At 40.3% G+C, this 22,522-nt stretch overlaps 1 protein-coding gene across 1 annotated transcript; it reads left to right on the forward strand.

Moving 5' to 3' along the window:
* Positions 1–330: 330 nt before the first annotated feature.
* LOC109562674 (interferon beta-2) lies at positions 331–891 on the forward strand. The gene has a single exon (XM_019965700.2). The coding sequence runs from the start codon at positions 331–333 to the stop codon at positions 889–891; it is 561 nt and encodes a 186-aa protein (XP_019821259.2).
* The last annotated feature ends 21,631 nt before the right edge of the window (positions 892–22,522 follow it).

Below are 22,522 nucleotides of genomic sequence, written 5' to 3' on the forward strand. Positions count from 1 at the left end.
AGGCATTTTTTTTTTTTAGCATTTAGCAATTCACTGAAAATTTACAAAAACATTAGAAATTCTCCCAGACTGTATATCTTTTCCCCTAATACATATAAAATCAAAAAACAAGGAGCTAAAAAGAAAAAGAGTTTTAGAGGTAACTAATCAACACAGGAGAACTAAAAAGGAAACTGGAAAGTGGGAAATTCCTCTCCAATAGAAAGAATGGAGGGCCATGCTATATAAGTAGCCCACACTCAAGGAGGAAGGCCATTCACTCTGCAAATCCTTGAAGACTCAGCTTCAGTACCTACTAGCAGAACAGGCAGCCCTGTGCCTGATTTCACCATGACCCACCGGTGCCTCCTCCAGATGGTTCTCCTGCTGTGTTTCTCCACCACAGCTCTTTCCAGGAGCTACAGCTTGCTTCGATTCCAACAAAGGCGGAGCCTTGCGGTATGTCAGAAACTCCTGAGGCAGTTACCTTCAACTCCTCAACATTGCCTCGAGGCCAGGATGGACTTCCAGATGCCTGAGGAGATGAAGCAAGCACAGCAGTTCCGGAAGGAAGATGCCATATTGGTCATCTATGAGATGCTCCAGCAGATCTTCAATATTCTCACCAGAGACTTCTCCAGCACTGGCTGGTCTGAGACCATCATTGAGGACCTCCTTGAGGAACTCTATGAGCAGATGAATCGTCTGGAGCCAATCCAGAAGGAAATCATGCAGAAGCAAAACTCCACTATGGGAGACACGACTGTTCTTCACCTGAGGAAATATTACTTCAACCTCGTGCAGTACCTGAAGTTCAAGGAGTACAACAGGTGTGCCTGGACAGTTGTGCGAGTGCAAATACTCAGGAATTTTTCTTTCCTGACGAGACTAACAGGTTACCTCCGTGACTGAACATCTCCCACCTGTGGCTCTGGGAAGGGACAATGTGACTTTGAGGTGATACTCTTCACCCAGCAGAGGCTCTTGAAGTAACTGACAATGCAATGCACTGGATTTCAATGGATAGTTAAAGACTGTAAGCTATTTTTAAATTGATTTATGCATTATTTATTTATTTAAACTTTTATATAGGAAATAAATTATTTATGAAACAAAATTGAACATGGCAGTTTTAATGTCAACTTGATTGATGTGACAACATATATTAAAAATTGGCGAGCACCCTGGAGACATTTATTGCAAAACAAGCCTGCAGAATAGTAGTTTCCAGCCCCTGCCTTTGAGGAATTTAAAATAGAAGACATGTGGAATGTCCAAGTTACAGGCATATTCTCCATGGATCGGTACAGTTTACCTGCTCTTGTCTCCTTCACTTCTTTAAATGTATCAGACAGCTCATGCTGTAGGGCCCCGCAATATGATGTGGGGTTCTTTTGTCTTTTTTTCAACTGGGGGAAAATGTACACCACCTTACATTTGAGAGTCTTACAAAGTAAGCCTTCTTGATGCCAATAAATCTGGGGCAAATTCCATTCAGTTTATAAAATTCTTAACTACAGAAAATGAAAAATTCTGACCTTCTAAATGTCCTTAGTTTCTTGTACACTTCAACCCTTATTTCTAACAATGTAGTCCTGGGAAAGAGGTTTCAGGAACATGAGTTAAAAATTACTTAAGACGGTCACGGGGTCATTAAAAACTGTCAGATATGGTAATCCCTCAATTAAAAATTAGTGAAAAGTAATTTTGAGGGGTAGCCCTCCCATCGCCCCATAGCGGACAGTGTCATCGCGGCCACTGTGTTCCACTTTGTACCCAACGCCCTCCTATAGTCCCACAGCGAATAGTCTCTGAGCCACCGCGGGATTCGACCGTGTTCGCAACGCCCCTCACCTCCCCACCCCCATCCCCACATCGTGGTAAAGTCAATAGTCTCATCACGGACACTGTGTTCCACTATGCTCCAACTTGTGCGGAACACTCTCCCATCTACTCACTGCAAATCGTCTCCTAGCCGCCGCGGGATTCGACACGTGAGCAACTCCCCAGCAGGTTCCCACAGAGAATAATCTCTTAGCCGCCGCGCTCCTCATGCGCAACGCCCACCCGCCCCCACCACAGAACCAAAACTGTCATCGCTGCCGCTGTGTTTCACTTTGTGCACAACGTCCTCCCACCGTTCCACAGCGAATAGTTTACTAGCCCGCGGGATTCAGCGTGTCCGCAACGCCCGCCGCTCCCCACCTCCCATCATGGTGGTACAGCCAATAGTGTCATCGCAGTTACCTTGTTTCACTTTGTCAGCAACGCCCCCACAGCGTCGGGTAACCAATCGTTTCATGCCCACCTTCTAGTTTCACTTTGGGCACAACGCTGTCCATCCTCGCGTCGCCAATAATCCCATCACCGCTGCCCGGTCCCTTTCTCTGAGCTGTGGGTTCCCTCGCGTCGGAAGTGAGCGCCAGTCTGTAAAATCAGCCTCATCTCGCTCAGAAGCCCCGCCTTGGGGGTTCTTTTCCTCAAACATGGCTTGGTTGTTTGACATTTGGAAAGAAAGCCCACTACTCAGGCGGTCGTTCCGAAAATGCAATATTCTGGCTCCCTACTCAGGACAGCGGAAAACCAGCCCTTTTCCATAAAAGGGCTAATGATATGCGCACCCTTGGATCAGTGCTCCTATAAAAAGCTCTGTGGAAACTTGGCGTCCTGTCTCTCCAGCGCATGTGAGTCAACTGCCAACTCCCCCAATACTGCGATTCGAAAGCAGAAGCGATCGAACCACAGCGTGCGCGCTCTCGCGGTCGCCCGGAGAAGCAGGCGGTCTGCGGTTCCATCTCAGCGCTTTGTTTCGCGGTGCTCGCGCGTCCCCTCCCGGCCGTCTACAGAATCACTGACATTCTCTATGGCCCGCATCCGCTTGCTAGTGGAAGGGGTGATGCTCCGCAGCATCCCTGTTTGCTCTCTTCGCTGGAACGTGCCTGGGATCCACTGCCAGAAAAACAAGGAAATCTTCAAACACTTGAAACAGATGCAAAGGATCCGCTCTCAGTAGCGCCTAAAGGACAGAGCCACTTCAGACTTCCTTGGAAAAGAGAGAAGATCACTCCAATGCAGATGACTCAAGGCCCCTGCAACCACTATCTGATGCTCCTGCAGAGCTTCCAACTCTTCACCACGGAGGACAGCCGTGCTACTTGGAACAACTCTCTGCTGGATAAACTCCTCTCCAGCCCGGATCAGAGCATGAAACAATTGGAGCAGATGGAAGAAGACAATCTGTGCTCTTCTCATTTGGGATTCCCTGCCCAGGAGTATTTCCATGGCATCCATCTCTACCTCAGGGAACAGGAATACAGCCATTTTCCCTGACAGGCTCTCACAGTGGAAATTAAAAGTGCCTTTCCCTCATATAAGAATCCTCAAGAAACCTCCACAAATAAAGATGTTTACATTTGTAACTCTTGCTAATGTATTACATTATTTTTTGCTTCTTGCTCCAGAGCAATTGTACTCATAATTCTTCAGGCATTGAAAAATGTCTGAAATGAAAATCATGATTTTCCAGAAACAGGTGTGGACAGCAGAACAGAATGTCTTTTCTTGTATAAAGATCTTTTGATCATCATTGAAAAGATCTCTAGATGTCTGAGGGGCTGTATTTTCTATACTCAACGTTCAGAGTTTCTTTCTCATGGACAAGTTTTCAGGATCCTCTGTTCTTAAAGATCTTTCTCAGTTAATTCTATGTGCTATAGAGGTAAAGAATAAACTGAGGATTTTCATCATAATAGAAACTTATCTTTCCTTCTCTGAAGCTTGTCTTGTTCACTTCTTTAAATGCACCAGATAGCTCATGCCAGAGGGCCCCTCTATATGATGTGGGGTTTTTTTCCCTCTCTTTTTTTTTTTTCAATTCGGGGACAATGTACATCACCTTACATTTGAGAGTCTTACAAAGTAAGCCTTCTTTACGCCAATTAACATGAACTGGAGTTACACTTCCATCTATGGACTGTAGTCAAATACTGGCTTCAGTTCAGTTCAGTTCAGTCTCACTCTGCTCAGTCGTACCTGATTCTTTGCGACCCCATGGACTGCAGCATGCCAGGCTTCCCTGTCCATCACCAAATCCCGGAGTTTACACAAATTCATGTCCATTGAGTCAGTGATGCCATCCAACCATCTCATCCTCTGTTGACCCCTTCTCCTCCTACCCTCAATCTTTCCCAGTATCAGGGTCATTTTCAATGGGTTGGTTTCTTCTCAGCAGGTGGTCAAAGTATTAGAGCTTCAGCTTCAGCACCTGTCCTTTCAATGCATATTCAGGGTTGATTTCCTTTAGGATTGACTGGTTTGATCTCATTGCTGGCCAAGGGACTCTCAAAGAGTGTTCTCCAGCACCACAGTTAGAAAGAATCAATTCTTCAGCGCTCAGCCTTCTTTATGGTGCTTCTTTATGGTCCTTCTTTATGGTCTCACATCCATACACGACTACTGGAATAACCATAGCTTTGACTACATGGACCTTTATCAGCAACATGATATCTTTGTTTTTTAACACACTGTCTAGGTTTGTCATAAATTTTCTTCCAGGGAGAAAGAATCTTTTAATTTAGTAGCTGCAGTCACCATCCATAGTGATTTCAGACCCCAAGAAAATGAAATCTCACACTGTTTCTACTTTTTCACCATCTATTTTCCATGAAGTAATGGGACTGGATGCCATGATCTTCGTTTTTGGAATGTTGATACATGTATATATATATTTATTTGGGGGGGGTCTGGTTTAGCCATGCCTCAAATTAGTTCTCTAAAAAGGTGGTTACTTTCAACCAGGGAAACAATAGATGTTATAGAGAATCTATTTTATATGATGGATGAAGATTTTAAAAATTTGAATTTTTGAAATTAATATTATAATGGAAAATTTATTTATTGAGATTGGTATATTCATTCCAAAAAATCCTTCTCTCTGCTTTGCTTTCCATGCATACAATCTAAATTGTGATAACACAGAATGAAACATTGTAAAAGCAAAAGAAATATTTCAACAATTAGAACATTTAAATAGAATTTGTGACTACAACATTTCCATGTTAAATCCTGATGCTTTTCTAAGTTAAAATTAATTAAACTCTCTGTGAGCTTTCAATTTAACAGATGAGATGGCACTAGTGGTAAAGAATCTGCCTGCCAATGCAGGAGACAAGAGATCCGGGTTCCATCCGTAGGCTGGGAAGATGCCCTCTATAAGGAATTGACAACTCACTCCAGTATTCTTGTCTGGAGAATTCCATGGACAGAGGAGCCTGGGGGCCTACTGTCCATGGGGTCATAAAAGGACAGAAATGACTTATGGACTAAACAACAACCATGCTGAAAGCTATAAAACTAAAGAAACAAAAAAGGAAAGTTTGTGTGTGATTTTATATGTTATTATGTTTCACATAAGAAAACAATTCACCTCTTGGAGTTCACAAGACATCCCAATGCTGGAATGTTTCTACATTTACTTAAACTATAACAATAAAAATGAATCTGTGTCTTATTTGTGTAATAAAACTTAAAAAGTTTATAATCCCACTTGGAAACCATGTTAGATATGAAATACTATCAAGAACATAAGAAGAGTACTTTACCTTATTTTTTTAATTATACACCATTTGTAGCTCATCATGAACAAATATATCGGAGTCAAGTGTGTTTCATCGAGAAAAATAATAAAACAACAGAAAATTAATTCACTTTATGGAAGTGAAAAAATGGATAGGTTTAATGAAAATTGGAAAAAAATGATATTGTCATTAAAATGTCCATGGCTAAGGATATAAAAATAGAGGAAAATGGCAAATGTATGCAATAATGAACAATCCATTTTTTCCATTATTGAAAACAAAGGTGAATATGTGGATCTAAGAACATACATTTCACATGACTAGACTCGCTACCTATGAATGAGAATTTGTTTTCTCTTCACTTCTGTATTTGTTACTTTGTGTTTAAATTTCAAATTTCCTGCCTTCTTCCCAGGCCAGTCTCTAGCCAGTATTTGACTACAGCCCATAGATGGCAGTGTAACTCCAGTTCATGTATCATTTGTTTCGACTGCATCACTCACTAGTCAAGAAAGACTTCAAAGCTGAGGACCTGGAACACAGAGAAGGAAGGTTGCCTCGGATCTTCATTCTCTCAGTACTTTAGCTTGGTCCTTGCTCCAGTCCATCACTAGGTAACAGATCCCTGAAGCAAGGCCGTGAAAGAATTCCAGGAACACAGGGAGAATCTGGTGTGATGAAGTAACCCCTGCCGCTTAAACTCTGTCCCCTCAGGCCTAGCTTGAGTCACCTGCTTTCTTGGTTAAAGCTTCTAGGGTAGCCAACAAAGTAGAAGCGTCTAAGTGACACTCAAATAGATTTCTCCATGGTTTCCTTAGTTGTACATGTACTTGGATGCAGTCTCGATAGAAGTCTTGAAGAACAGGTCAGGAGACATGATGTCTAATGACGGCAACAGTATCATCATCATTCAAAAATATTTTGACTCCCAGGGTGAGAACTGTCTTCCTAGCAAGTTGACAAGCTAGATAAGAATACGAAACTCATTGCTATATTCTCATATGCTTCACCTTAAAGTGAGAATTGTTTCATTCAAGTTGATTAGGGCCTTATTGATCACAGGACTCCAAAAAATTTGCAATCATCACGTTTGGAATACATGGCACTTGTTTTGCAAACTGCATCCAACTTTCCATCATTCTTAGTGCTTTCAAAATTAATGTATTTTTATTTTCTTAAATAAATAATTTATTTTCATTTAACTTTTAGACATTTCCCTTTGTTTATACTTGAACATAGCTTCACATGCATTTCTATTCCTATCAAATCTCTTGTGAACATTTACTGTGTTGATTAAAGCAACAGTCCTAGTAAGAACTAGAAGTGAATAGTTACATCAGTGGAAGTTGCTTTAAAAAGTTTATTATTATTTTGGCTGTGCCACATGGCTTATGAGACCTTATTTCCCTGACTGGGGATTGAACCCAGGCCCACAGCAGTCAAAGTGCTGAGTCCTAACCACTGAATGGCCAAGGAAGTCTCAAATTACTTTAAATTTTGCAGTTTTAGTTGTTCAGTTTTTCATTCAAGGATTCAGAGAAACTCTAAATTGCTTTAACATTATATATTTGCTTTAAATAAATGACTATTGGAGAACTGAAGGGAGAATGACAAGGGTCAAAAAACATGTAAAAGTTACGTTAAAGGTAAAGCATAAATCCAGTACATTTGAGACCTAACCTCATAAAGGTTAAAATAATAAATATTGATAGAGTCTGTGAAACTTAAAAGAATCTGTTGATTGATTAAAGCACAAACTTCACTATTACTTTGAAGAGGAAAAAAAACTTAAAATCAAATAATACTAAATAATACCAAAACAAGGACAACACAGAGGCAGGCCAAAACAGCAAGAAAATGCAATACAGGAAATAATTAGAGGTGGCAGTGTTAATGTCACCGAGATCTTTGTCATTAATATCAATATTGATATACTTGAGAATTACAGAAATAAAGACGTTAAATTTGAGAAAGAAGCTCAATATACATAAGAAACACATTGAACTTATAATTAAATACAAAAACGCTTGAGCTAAATTTCAAATGGTATAAACACTGAGTAAAGAATGTAACGTTATGTAGCAACGTGAACAGAAACACCGTAGCACTGAAGTTTCACCTCAATTCTGTGCTTGCGCTGAGTCGCTTCAGTCGTGTCTGACTCTTTGTGACCCCATGGAGCATAGGCTGCCTGGCTCTTCTGTCCATGGGATTCTCCAGGAAAGAATACTGGAGTGGGTTGCCATGCCCTCCTCCAGGGGATTTTCCTGACCGGGGATCAAACTGGTCTCTCCTCTTGTCTCCTGAATTGGCAGGCAAGTTCTCTACCATTAGCTCTACCTGGGAAGCCCAGTACAATGTTACTAGTCTGTAAAAAGCCATATAGAAAATTAATAAAGAGAAGAAGAATTGAAAGTATGATTAAAAGAGGAAGTTCATGATTAAAACTCTTGAGTCCTTAACTTAAAATAGGAAATATAACTTGCTTCAAATATTTATAAACCATTCATGAAAATTATCATACCTTAGACTTCACAGAGAATATCCATAATTCTTCCAGGGCAAAAATATTTGTATAAGTTGTGTGCTCAGATCACAATGCCTGCAATTAATTTTAAAATTATTTTAGAGCATCATTTAGAGATTTAACATCGTGCCGATAAATTATATCAGGTCAAAATTAAAACATAAAATAAGACATTTAGTAAGTTATGCAAATTAAATCATTATTCCTCAAACTTCCAGAAGCAAAGTTGCACACCGAGATCAATTCATATCCTGGAAACATGAATTGAAAATAGATTGATGGAAGCAACCTAGATGTCCATCAGCAGATGAATGGTTAAGAAAGCTGTGGTACATATACACAATGGAGTATTACTCGGCCATTAAAAAGAATACATTTGAATCAGTTCTAATGAGGTGGATGAAACTGGAGCCTAAAATACCAATACAGTATACTAATGCATATATATGGAATTTAGAAAGATGGTAACAATAATCCTGTATACGAGACAGCAAAAGAGACACTGATGTATAGAACAGTCTTTTGGACTCTGTGGGAGAGGGAGAGGGTGGGATGACTTGGGAGAATGGCATTGAAACATGTATAATATCATACATGAAACGAGTCGCCAGTCCAGGTTCGATGCATGATACTGGATGCTTGGGGCTGGTGCACTGGGACGACCCGGGGGATGGTACGGGGAGGGAGCAGGGAGGAGGGTTCAGGATGGGGAACATGTGTATACCTGTGGTGGATTCATGTTGATATATGGCAAAACCAATACAATATTGTAAAGTTAAAAAAAAAAGAAAATAGATTGGCCTCATTCATTAATTCAACATGAATATTTAAATACCATTAATAGAAATAAGAAAATATCTGTCAAATGCCCACCTGTGAATAACCATAATCTGACTATCTGTCATTCTCTAGCGTAAAACTAGGTGTTATAAAGAGAGTGGCTAGTTTAGCTCATAACTCAAATAGTCATCATCCATGTTCTTCCCCTCAGAACAATCACTGTGCCTGCAGCAGAGGTGCTTGTCACATAGCATATTACAGAGACTACAAAGACTACAACAGAGAATATTTTAAAAATGTATACTCCAAAGTTCAGACTTCATAAAATTCATCATCTTGCTGTTTCACTAAGGATCTTCTTAAGTGAAACTGTCCTTTTTTAAAATTTCAAGTATATTCTGGGTAAAAATATGACAATTACTAGGACACTGAGGTGCCACTACTTTGATCGACACGAAGCCTCCAGCAATATTGCTCTAATATAGAATGCATTATTGCTCTATATTAGAGCAATATTGCATAGGAACCTGGAATGTAAGGTCCATGAATCAAGGCAAATTGGAAGTGGTCAAACAGGAGACGGCAAGAGTGAACATCAACATTTTAGGAATCAGCGAACTAAAATGGACTGGAATAGGTGAGTTTAGCTCAGATGACCATTATATCTACTATTGTGGGCAAGAATCCCTTAGAAGAAATGAAGTAGCCATCATCGTCAACAAGAGTCCAAAATGCAGTACTTGGATGCAATCTCAAAAATGACAGAATGATCTCTGTTTGTTTCCAAAACAAATCATTCAATATCATGGTAATTCAAGTCTATGCCTCAACCAGTAATGCTGAAGAAGCTGAAGTTGAACGGTTCTACGAAGACCTACAAGAACTTTTAGAAGTAACACCCACAAAATATGTCCTTTTTATTATAGGGGACTGGAATGCAAAAGTAGGCAATCAAGAAACACCTAGAGTAACAGGCAAATTTGGCCTTGGAGTACATAACGAAGCAGGGTAAAGGCTAATAGAGTTTTGCCAAGAGAACGCACTGGTCATAGCAAACACCCTCTTCCAACAACACAAGAAAAGACTCTACACATGGACATCACCAGATGGCCAACACCAAAATCAGACTGGTTATATTCTTTGCAGCCAGAGATGGAGAAGATCTATACAGTCAGCAAATTCAAGACTGGGAGCAGATTGTGGCTCAGATCATGAATTCCTTATTGCCAAATTCAGACTTCAATTGAAGAAAGCAGGGAAAACCACTAGACCATTCAGGTATGACCTAAATCAAATCCTTTATGATTATATAGTGGAAGTAAGAAATAGATTTAAGGGACTGGATCTGATAGACAGAGTGCCTGAAGTACTATGGACAGAGATTTGTGACATTGTACGGGAGACAGGGAGTAAGACCAGCTCCAAGAAAAAGAAATGCAAAAAAGCAAAATGGCTGTCTGAGGATGCCTTACAAATAGCTGTGAAAAGAAAAGAAGCCAAAAGCAAAGGAGAAAAGGAAAGATATACCCATCTGAATGCAGAGTTCCAAAGGATAGCAAGGCGAGATAGAAAAGCCTTCCTCAGTGATCAGTGCAAAGAAATAGAGGAAAACAATAGAATGGGAACAGCTAGAGATCTCTTCAAGAAAATTAGACATGCCAAGGGAACATTTCATGCAAAGATGGGCTCAAAAGTGGACAGAAATTGTATGATCCTAACAGAAGCAGAAGAGGTGTCAAGAATACACCGAAAAGAAAGAAAGAACGTGAAGTCACTCAGTCGTGTCCGACTCCTTGCGATCCTGTGGACTGTAGCCTACCAGGCTCCTCCATCCATGGGATTCTCCAGGCGAGAATACTGGAGTGGGTTGCCATTTCCTATTCCAGGGAATCTTCCTGACCCAGGGATTGAACCTGGGTCTCCTACCTTGCAGGTAGATGCTTTAATCTCTGAGCCACCAGGGAAGCAGAACTATACAAAAAAGATCTTCATGACCCAGATTAATCACGATGGTGTGATCACTCACCTAGAGCCAGATGTCCTGGAATGTGATGAAGTCAAGTGGGCTTGGAAAGCATCACTATGAACAAAGCTGGTGGAGATGATGGCATTCCAGTTGAGCTATTTCAAATCCTGAAAGATGATGCTTTAAAAGAGCTGCACTCAATATGCCAGCAAATTTGGAAAACTCAGCAGTGGCCACAGGACTGGAAAAGGTCATTTTTCATTCCAATCCCAAAGGAAGGCAATGCCAAAGAATGCTCAAAATACCGCACAATTGCACTCATCTCACACGCCAGTAAAGTAATGCTCAAAATTCTCCAAGCCAGGCTTTAGCAATCAATACATAAAGTCTGAACTTCCAGATGTTCAAGCTGGTTTTAGAAAAGGCAGAGGAACCAGTGATCAAATTGCCAACATCCGCTGGATCATCGAAAAAGCAAGAGAGTTCCAGAAAAACATCTACTTCTGCTTTATTGACTATGCCAAGGCCTTTGACTCTGTGGATCACAATAAACTGTGGGAAATTCTGAAAGAGATGGGAATACTAGACCACTTGACCTGCCTCTTGAGAAACCTGTATGCAGGTCAGGAAACAACAGTTAGAACTGGACATGAAACAACAGACTGGTTCCAAATAGGAAAAGGAGTATGTCAAGGCTGTATATTGTCACCCTGCTTATTTAACTTATATGCAGAGTACATCATGAGAAACACTGGGCTGGAGGAAGCACAAGATGGAATCAAGATTGCATATCAATAAACTTCAGATATGCAGATGACATGACACCACCCTTATGGCAGAAAGTGAAGAGCTAAAGAGCCTCTTGATGAAAGTGAAAGAGGAGAGTGAAAATGTTGGCTTAAAGCTCAACATTCAGAAATCTAAGATCATGGCATCCAGTCCCATTACTTCATGGCAAATAAATGGGGAAACAGTGGAAACAGTGGCTGACTTTATTTTTGGGGGCTCAAAAATCACTGCAGATGGTGACTGCAGCCATTAAATTAAAAGATGCTTACTTCTTGGAAGGAAAATTATAAGCAACCCAGATAGAATATTAATGCAGAGACATTACACTACCAAAAAGGTCTGTCTAGTCAAAGCTATGGTTTTTCCAGTAGTCATGTAAGGATGTTAGACTTGGACTGTAAAGAATTGATGATTTTGAACTGTGGTGTTGGAGAAGACTCTTTAGAGTCCCTTGGCCTGCAAGGAGATCAAACCAGTCCATCCTGGGTGTTCATTGGAAGGACTGATGTTGAAGCTGAAACTCCAGTACTTTGGCCACATGATGCAAAGAGCCGACTCATTTGAAAAGACCCTGATTCTGGGAAAGATTGAGGGCAGGAAGAGAAGGGCACGACAGAGGATGAGATGCTTGGATGGCATCACTGACTCAATGGACATGAGTTTGGGTAAACTCTGGGAGTTGCTGATGGACAGGGAGGCTTGACATGCTGCAGTCCATGGGGTCCCAAAGAGTCGGACACGACTGAGCGACTGAACTGAACTGAAGCCTCCTGAATAAAGAGGGAATGGGGTTACCCACTCTGGGTCATAGAATAAACAAGGGGCAGTTTCAGGAGGGATTGAATGTGATTCTTGAGACACAGATTAGAGGAGGAAGGGAGATGAGTGGAGAAAAGCCCAGGTCATGGATACAGTTCCCTGCTTGGGGCCTAATAAGACCTGGAGCGCTTTCAAGGATTAGTGGAGAACCACATACATCATGGGAGGTCAATCTGCATATGTGGAATCCAGGATCCTGGAGTAGGATGTTGAAAGGAGAGTAAGTTTCTACATTTGGCCACTTTTGCGAAAAGAGCCTTCTGAACTGTTCAAAACGAGGCAAAAATAGCAAGGCAGGCTGGGGATTGCAGAGACAGCTAAGAGATGTGAGAACCAGTAGCTGCCATGATAAATGTGACTCTAAAAAAGTAAAGAGGGCTTCTTAAGCTTATTTGTATTTATAAAACACACGTGTCATTGCTAAACTTTTAAATAACTCATACAAAGGAATGCCTACCCTTGACCTCTAGGAGGATGCACCCTAATCCTATACTGTTAACAATTTAATGGGTATCCTTCTAGACATTTTCATATGTAGTTAATAAATCTATACATATGGACATATTAAAATATATCACAAAAATATCATCTTTTATAGACTTTAGTTTCTCATTTATATTTTCCCGCTAATAGATCTTTGAGATTTTTCTTCATTAGTACTTAAAATTAGATTGCCTAGTTATAAATTCCTGCATTGTGTCTTAACTGCAATAACTAACTACAATAACTGTCTTACTAAGATAATCATAAAAGCTCCTCTTGAAAGTGTGGCAAGATTAATTGCTTTAATTTATAGAACATGCTCAGAATGGTACCAGACACTTCCCAAGTGCTCCTTACGTATTAACTCTTTGGGTTTGAATCTGGTTAGAAGATTATTTCCTGATGTTCTGGGTCTGTGCTCAGGAAGATGAGGCAGTTCGCAGAGAGCTGTTCAGAGACAGATTCCTGCAGCTCACCCACCACTCAGTGAGAGGGGAAATAGCCATTCACTGGGATGACGAGGCCAAGCCTGTTGCAATAATACCCAGAGTTCTAGACAGAAACATTCCTACCTGGCACACAGGCCAGCTGTCTACAAGGACTCACCCCCACCCTCACTGGATTTTTTGTTTTCCCTGGACTTTAGGAGCTCAGAGTCTCAGCCAGGAAGACATAGGCATCTGGCAGGCAGTCAGGAGGATCCTCTGCTCTGTGCACTCAACTCAGCCAGGAGGCCAGGCCAGAGGGGATTCCCAGGCTGGATCCTGAAATTCCTTTTGGCAGCTTGCATTTAGTTTCCTTTTCACTTGTTGCATCAACTTCATTGCCATTTTTGCCTTCTGGGGTTCATTACGCAATCTCTGATGTTGTAACAAAATTCAAGTCACTTGTCGGTTTTGAGTATGTAGATGGCTTTTCTTTGGGCTGTTTCACTTTAAGGAAGATTCAGAAACTGCCTCAGAGACAGGAAACTAACCCAGAACCCACACACTGGGACTTGCTGAAGTGTCAACTGAGGGGGGCCTCTGAGGCTTGTTCAGCAGCTGCAGCCAATGTGTTGTCCTTTTAACTGTTTTCTCAACCTTGGGTTAGCCTGTCTCACTGCACCCCTGATAGTGATTCTGAGGATTAAAGTCCAGCTCAGAGAACGGCCTGGGATCTGAAGTCAACGAAGGCTTGATGCAGATGAGCATGTTCTGAAAGGGCAGGTCTGAGTGTCCAGCAGCAGCGGGTCCTGGCAGCAAACAGTGACAACAAGGCCTGGGCTGCTCCTGCCTGTTCCTGGGCCATCGACCCTCTGATGGGCGCATTCTGAGAGTGACAGGGGAGCACAGTGTGGGATCCTCTGGTTGGATATATTCTGGAGGAGTTAGGAGAGCTAGGCAGAGAGGCCTTCAGCCGAGTACCTAGTTCCAGCTGCATCCTGAAGTGAGCTAGGAAAAAAGTGCACAATGAGTCTATCCAAGGCCTGTGGCAAGATGTCCAGGGTGTGAGAAAGGAGAATAGAGAAGACTGCAACCAGGGGCACTTAGATCTCTCTGCATATTGTCCCTCTCCACACCAGGTGGGAGGCCTGAGCAGGGGCTCTGGGCCTACCACCAGTTGTTGGCTGTGAGCACAGGGCAACCCCAGCCTGGGCAGAGTCAGCCTCAGGTGCTGAGAGAGGGCGAGAGCGAGGCCGCAGCTGGAAGGTGGGAAGACACGCTCTTCCCTCAAGCTGGAGACAGAAATTGTGGTCCTGAAGCTTCACAGGAACGCCCTAGGTTGCTGAGCAAAATGTCTCCTGTCTAGTCAGGCCTATTTTTAAGTTTTGTATACGTTTATATAAATGGTCTATGTTTTCTTTTGAGTTGAGTTTCTCTTACTACTATGTTTGTGTGTTTATTGTGTTTCATACATCTTGTTATTAACAACCCTATTATAAGCATAGGTAACAACTTATTTATTTATGCCATTTTAAAGGATAGTTAGGTCATTTTGTGTTTGGTACTATTATCAATAGTGCTGGTATAAATATTCTTTACTTATATCCTGATGTATATTCACTTGATTTTTTTCCAGGGTAATTGCTGGACTTACTAGGTCATAGGCTATGCATATTTCAGCTTTGCTACAAAATAGTTTTTAAAGTACAATCTCATACACCAAATAGCGGTTGCTCTATACGATCATCACACTTAACATCTTCAGTCCTTTAAAATTTTTATTTGCAGACAATATATTTGTTTATTTAAAAATTTGAAAATCCAACCAAATACTTTCAGATATAGCATTTGTAAAGTTAGCCAGATTAAAAACCAAAATTATTTTGATATGTGTTTGTGTATGAAAATGCAAGGAAAACCTAGTCCATTAAATGGTAGAAAAATTTAATGAAAAAAGTGTTTCATTCATTCTTGCAACAACAATAAATAACAAATATGTTGGGAAAAAACCTCAGAAAGAATGTAAAAAATATATAATCAAGCCAGTAGCAAAAGTTTATTGAGAGATATTTTAAAAATAGTCCAATAAATTAGCAGTGTTTGCTTCTTTGGTTTATGAAGTGGTTAAGAAACATTTGCTAAATATTTGTCACTAAATGACAATGTGAGTCTCAGTAGGAGGTGGCCTTAGCAGTCCCCTATCATAGACTCTGGATTCCCTTCTCACTGATGCTGACCACCTCATCACATGCTTACATGTCTTTTGCTCACTCAGAAGAAGAATTAGTTGGACAAGTTGCTTTATCTTTACTGATGATCAAGATGAAAAAAAAAAAAGGACAATCTCAATGTAACAGAGAAAGCTTCTATTTTTCATTAGTTTCTGGCCATCTAGTTTGAATCAAATTTCAATTATAGACTTGTACTTAGAGGACAAAAGTGAAGGTAATTGGGCCTGTCAATGCTACATTCAAAAGGATTAAAGTCTGGGACTTCCCTGGTGGGCCAGTGGTTAGGAATCCACCTGCCAATGCAGGGGACATGGGTTCCACCCCCGGCCAGGGAGGATTACCTGTGCTGTGAGGCAACTAAGCCTGTGCACCCCAACTACTGAGCCCGTGCCCTAGAGTCTGTGCTCTGCAGCAAGAGAAAGCTCCACAGTGAGAAGCCTGAGCACCTCAACTAGAGATCAGCCCACGCTTGCTCCAACTAGAGAAAGCCCACCTGCTGCAACAAAGAGCCAGTCCAGTCATAAATTAATTAATTAAGAATCACCTAGTCTACACTTTATTAAAAACTCCTTAGTGCCTCCCCCTCTCACACACACTCTGGTTGCAGCAACTTTTTATTTATTTTCTTATTTTTGGTTCTGAGATTTGTGGGATCTTAGTTCTCTGACCAGGGATGGAACTCAGGCCTCCTGCCCTGAAAGCATAGAGTCCCAACTACTAGATCTCTAGGGAATTCCCAGATCTCCTTCGTTTTTAACCTAATGTGCTTTTTCTGTTCTGGGGTGTCATTTAAGATGCCCTATTACCTTTAACTGCCATATCTTCTTAGGCACCTCCAGCTATGACAGTTTCTCAGTAGTAGACTTTTTATATTATTGTCAATGGTATCATTTTTAAATGTAATTTTCCAACTTTTTATTGATCATATAAAAAGAAGTGGTTGATTTTTAATATCGATCTTGTCTTCCTATTGCTCCCTCCATCTTGAGTTGTGCTGGTCACCATGGAGTCAACAACGCCATGTGGCCAACTGAGCGCTTGACTAGTCCATCTGAGCTGTACTATGACTGAAAGTATGTACTGTATTTTGAAGGCACTATGAAAAAGAAGAATGTAACCATCTCATTAATAGTTTTGTATTGGTTTATGTTGAAATGATAACATTTAAATATATTGTGTTAAATAAAATATACTGTTAAAATTAACTTGTTTCTTTTTATTCTTTTGATGTGGCTACCAGAAAAATTGAAATTACACAGGTTTGGCTTGCATTATATTTATTCTGGTCATTGCTGATTTTGAATGAAATTAATAAACCCCAAAATGCCGCATTTATTAACCCAGATTACTTAATAATGAAAGAATACATTCACCGGTTGGAAAGTTGGAAACCTTGCAAGAAAAAAAGAAAAAAAAATCACCGTTTACTTTTACTAATCAAACATAATCACTATTAAAATACTGGTATATTTCCTTTAATTAGTTTTTTTCTCTACATGCTTTTACATAGTTGCATTGTATATATAATTTTATGCCCTGATTTTGAATATAACTAAGTGCTTTTTATTTTGTAATCACACAACATGTGTTCATTATAGGAAAAAGTTTAAAAGTGAGAAAAGAAAGCTAAACATTTAGTAACATTTATTTTATTTTTTCCTGAGGATAAATTGCACTAAGTGATAAAAATGCCTGAGAATCCTATCTCCAAGATATTCTCTTTTTATGGGAAAAAAATCCATGTACAAACAGTTCTAAAGGCACAAAGTGAAAGAATTTTCCTTCTGTTGCATTCTTATTTAGGATATCTACTACCAATAGATGAGTGAAACTGCCCAGTGATAAAAAATTGCAGGCATATATCAGCATATATATGTGTATCTTTATTAATTTATAAAGTTAATAATAATATCATGTCCATTATTAAGTTCAGTTCAGTTGCTCAGTCGTGTCTGACTCTTTGGGACCCCATGGACCGCAGCACCCCTGGCTTCCCTGTCCAGCACAAACTCCCGGAGCTTGCTCAAACTCATGTCCATCGAGTCGGTGATGCCATCCAACCATCTCATTCTCTGTCACCCCCTTCTCCTCTGGCCTTCAATATTTCCCAGCATCAGGGTCTTTTCCAAGGAGTCTGTTCTTTGCATCACGTGGCCAAAGTATTGGAGTTCCAGCTTCAGTATCAGTCCTTCCAGTGAATATTCAGGACTGATTTCCTTTAGGATGGACTAGTTGGATCTCCTTGCAGTCCAAAGAATTCTCAAGAGTCTTCACCAACACCACAGTTCAAGAGCATCAATTCTTCAGCGCTCAGCTTTCTTTATAGTCCAACTCTCACATGCATACGTGAGTATTGGAAAAACCATGGCTTTGATGAGACAGACCTTTGTTGGCCGTAAAGTAATGTCTCTGCTTTTTAATATGCTGTCTAGATTGGTCATAACTTTTCTTCCAAGGACCAAGTGTCTTTTAATTTCCTGGCTGCAGTCACCATCTGCAGTGATTTTGGAGCCCACCAAAATGAAGCCTCTCAGTCTTTCCATTGTTTCCTCATCTATTTGCCATGAATTGATGGGGCTGGATGCCTTGATCTTCGTTTTTTGAAAGTTGAGTTTTAAGCCAGCTTTTTCACTTTCTTTCACTTTTATCAAGAGGCTCTTTAGTTCTTCACTTTCTGCCGTAAGTGTGGTGTCACCTACATATCTGAGGTTATTGATATTTCTCTCGGGAATCTTGATTCCAGCTTGTGCTTCATCCTGCCTAGCATTTCGTGTGATATTGCTCTTTTTATTAAATATTCTTGAATGTATGTCTATATATCACCTGACCTTCCTTTTAATGGCCATAAAGTATTTCATTTTGGTCTGTATGATATACTTTGTCAATTCCCTACTGATCGATATTTAATTTGTCTTTTTCACTATGAATTGTATAATATAGACATTCTCAGTTTCCTAAAAGTAATCCCCCTTGATCAATATATGATATTTTTATATGCTGTTGATTTGCTTTATTTTTCCATATTAAAACTTTTCTCAATTAACAGATTTTTCAAAACTTATCTTGTGACTATGTCTTATTCAACAAAATTTAGTTTTTTCCTTTATTTCTAATGATTTCCTGTCTATATATTACTTCATTTCTGCATTTGTCTGATATTGTTTATGTTGTTTATGTAATTTTTAAATGTTTAAATACTTCTCTGGTAATGCTAATTCGGGAGAAGGCAATGGCACCCCACCCCAGTACTCTTGCCTGGAAAATCCCATGGACTGAGGAGCCTGGTAGGCTGCAGTCCATGGGGTCGAGAAGAGTCAGACACGACTGAGCAACTTCACTTTCACTTTCCACTTTCATGCATTGGAGAAGGAAATGGCAACCCACTTTAGTGTTCTTGCCTGGAGAATCCCAGGGACAGGGGAGCCTGGTAGGCTGCCGTCTATGGGGTCCCACAGAGTGGGACACGACTGAAGAGACTTAGCAGCAGCAGCAATGCTAATTCAATCTGTTTCATTTGCATGCATTCCTGGTATATTTTCATTATCTGTAAAGCTATTAGTCCGGCACCTTACTCTCTTTTTTCTAACAATAACCTGTATGAAATTTAATCTTAATACTACTATTCTGTTGCTTGATTTTACAAGAATTTATGCTTCCTCATTTTCTACAATAGAAGTAGTTCAGGGTGACTTTTCTAGTTTGACAGAGCTCCCCCTTCTGCTGCTTCTGTAAAATGTTAAAAAATAAGCCTGCTTGCTTTCTGAGTTTCCCACCTCTCACCCTGGTCTGGTCTTCTCTTTTCTTGTCTCTCCTGTTTATATCCTGCTAAAATTTGATCCCATTGTTAGCACTTACTCCTCAGTGTAGATCCATTTCCAAAGCGGAGCTGTGCCTGGTTGATTTGAACCTTGCTGGTCTCCTAGACTATTTCACTACCTTTCAGAGCTTACCGAAGTATCATCACAACTCAAAAGCTATAACATTGAGCCAAATCCCTTCCGGTTTCAGCTGCTGTTTTCAGATTGGCCCGGATGGCTTTCCAGTAAATACCTCTTAGCTACTTTGGGGTTCTTAGGTCCATTGCTTTCCTCTGCTTTCTCCCATATGGATGCTCCTCTCAGGCTGGTCCTGTGGCAACTGGTGATTAGTCCTCATCTGCTTGCATTTTTGTGGCTCATATCCATGAGTTCCATGCTCAGTAGGATTTTTGTTTCTATCTGGTGGCAATGTCTGTTTCTTTGTGAGAACTCATAGAAATTTAAAATTATACCGCCGCCACTGTCATCTTCCCAGAATCATTTTTTGGATTGGTTGCTTTATTTTTTCCATTCTTAGTACTCTTCACTCATTTGAGGGAATGACACAGGCATCTTTCCCACTCACCCAGTTTAGAAGGAAGGATGAATTGCTTCCTCTCTACTCCACACTGCATCAGCACAGCTCAAGCACAAGTAGTTTCTTAGCAATACCTTGGACATCACCAATAGATAGTCCTCTCTGGGAGATTTGGGAGATATAGTTTGTTCAGCAAATTGTAAATATCAGAAGACAGGAGATCTATTGATGATGAGAAACCTGGAGGTCAGGATTATACATTTACCCAGATACTTCCAGCCTCTACTTCAGTTTGGTACAATAGAAGTAATGTTCCTTTACACTAAGTAGACATTAAAATTATAATAACCAATAGTACTGAGGTAACTGTAAAATGACGGAGAATTTCTTCAGCTTCTGGTCCTGTCAGGAAATGAGAGATTTCACAGAAATGAATTAATTCTTCTCTACCACTAGCGCCTAGGCCTACAATTAGGTAAATCTCCTAATTACTCTGCCTGCACTCATTCTGTTCTTTGTCCTTTACTTATTGCTTCCTGTAGAGAGATTATTTTTTTTCCCCTCAAATCTAATTAAGTTACCTAGCTCCACCAAAACCTTTCCTTAGCTTCTACTGTTCTAAGGATAAGGAAAAACTTCTTCCATGGTCTTACACCCTGTGTGCTGTCTGGCTCTTGCCTGCCTTCTGGCCTCATCTCAGATCATTCACTGACCACTTTCTGACTTAAAAGTCACAGTGGCCTTAAGTCCAGTCCTTTACCCTGACATGTGTCTCCCACCACAAGGCCTTAGCACATGCAGTCCCATCTGACCTTCCTTCTGATTTTAGCTCCAGTGTCCTTGCCTCAGGACAGTCTTCTTTGATTTCTTCCACTACATTATGTCCTTATATCACAGGTGCCCACAGTACTACATACCTCTCCTTTGTAACACTGGTTACCATTGCATTTCTGTGCTCTGCTCAGTTGCTCAGTCATGTCCAACTCTTTGCGACCCCATGAACTGTAGTGCACCAGTCTCCTCTGTCCACAGAATTTTCCAGGCAAGAATACTGGAGTGGGTTGTTCCTTCTGCAGGGGATCTTCCTGACCCAGGGATCAAACCTGCATCTCCTGTGTCTCCCTTACTAGATTCTTTACCTCTGAGCCACTGGGGAAGCTCATTGCATTTTTACTTTTGTGTATGTCTTTGATTAATGTTCTTCTCTCCTGCTTAAGTATATAACCCAGGAGAGTGAGGGTCACAGTCTGCATCGTCTCGTGCTACAGCTGCATATTGTGTAAATTTAGTAAATTCAGGTTGAAAGATAAGGCAAGTATTGCTAAAGACTGAAAATTATTAATTAAGTATTAAATAGCATACTTAGAAGAACTTAGTTTTATATTTAAATCTTTTAAAATGTACTGTACATCTCCCCATCTATATAAGCCAGACATGAAAATCATAATTTGATTTTTTTTTTACTGATTCCTTTCTTATCAGCATCAGTACCTACACATAAACACAAAAATAGTCTTGGAAATATTGAACTAGAACCCCTTGTCTCAATCCCCTGATTGTTTAGTATTTTTTTCTTCCATTTTCCTTCTAGATGTCCTCTTAAAGGTGGTATGTATTTGCATGAGAATGGAAAATCAGACTAGATTGTTACAAGTATGTACAAAATAAAAATTCATTGACCCTCAATACTGGTCACAAAGGCCAACTACAAGAGGAACCATGGACTTTTATGCGTGGCCAGTGTAACATTTATTTAGTCTGCTTAGAAATATTACTTAGTCTTTAGTTTTCAGCTATTTTCTGGATAGTTGAGATAAAGCAATATTTTCCTGGGCTCTGAAATCACTGCAGATGGTGACTGCAGCCACGAAATTAAAAGACACTTGCTACTTGGAAGAAAACCTATGACAAACTTAAACAGCATATTAAAAAGCAGAGACATCACTTTGACAACAAAGGTCTGTCTAATCACATATGGATGTGAGAATTGGACCGTAAAAATGGCTGAGCACCAAAGAATTGATGCTTTCCAACTGTAGTGCTGGAGAAGACTCTTGAGAGTCCCTTGGACTGCAAGAAGATCCAACCAGTCCATCCTAAAGGAAATCAGTCCTGAATATTCATTGGAAGAACTGATACTGAAGCTGAAGCGCCAATGCTTTGACTAAATGATGCAAACAGCTGACTCATTATAAAACATCCTGATGCTGGGAAAGATTGAGGGCAAGAGGGAAAGGGGGTGACAGAAGATGAGATGGTTGGAAGGCATCACTGACTCAATGGACATGAGTTTGAACAAACTCTGGGAGGTACTGAAGGACAGGGAAGCCTGGTGTGCTGCAGTCCATGGGGCCGCAAAAAGTCGAACCCGACTTAGTGACTGAAAAACAACAACAAGGTGGATAAAGTTATGTAATGTCTTGCTGCTTGTAGCTAAGGCCTCCAAAAAATTCAGATCATCTTAGTTTAACATCATCCTATTTTGTTTTTTATATGCATTATTTTTTCTTTTTATTTACATATATTTAGTTTTAATTGAATGATAATTGCTTTACAATATTGTGTTGGTTTCTGCCATATATTGACATGAATCAGCCACAGGTATACATATA

The sequence above is a fragment of the Bos indicus genome, chromosome 8 (genome assembly GCF_029378745.1).
Source record: "Bos indicus isolate NIAB-ARS_2022 breed Sahiwal x Tharparkar chromosome 8, NIAB-ARS_B.indTharparkar_mat_pri_1.0, whole genome shotgun sequence".
NCBI classification, from domain to species: Eukaryota; Metazoa; Chordata; class Mammalia; order Artiodactyla; family Bovidae; genus Bos; species Bos indicus.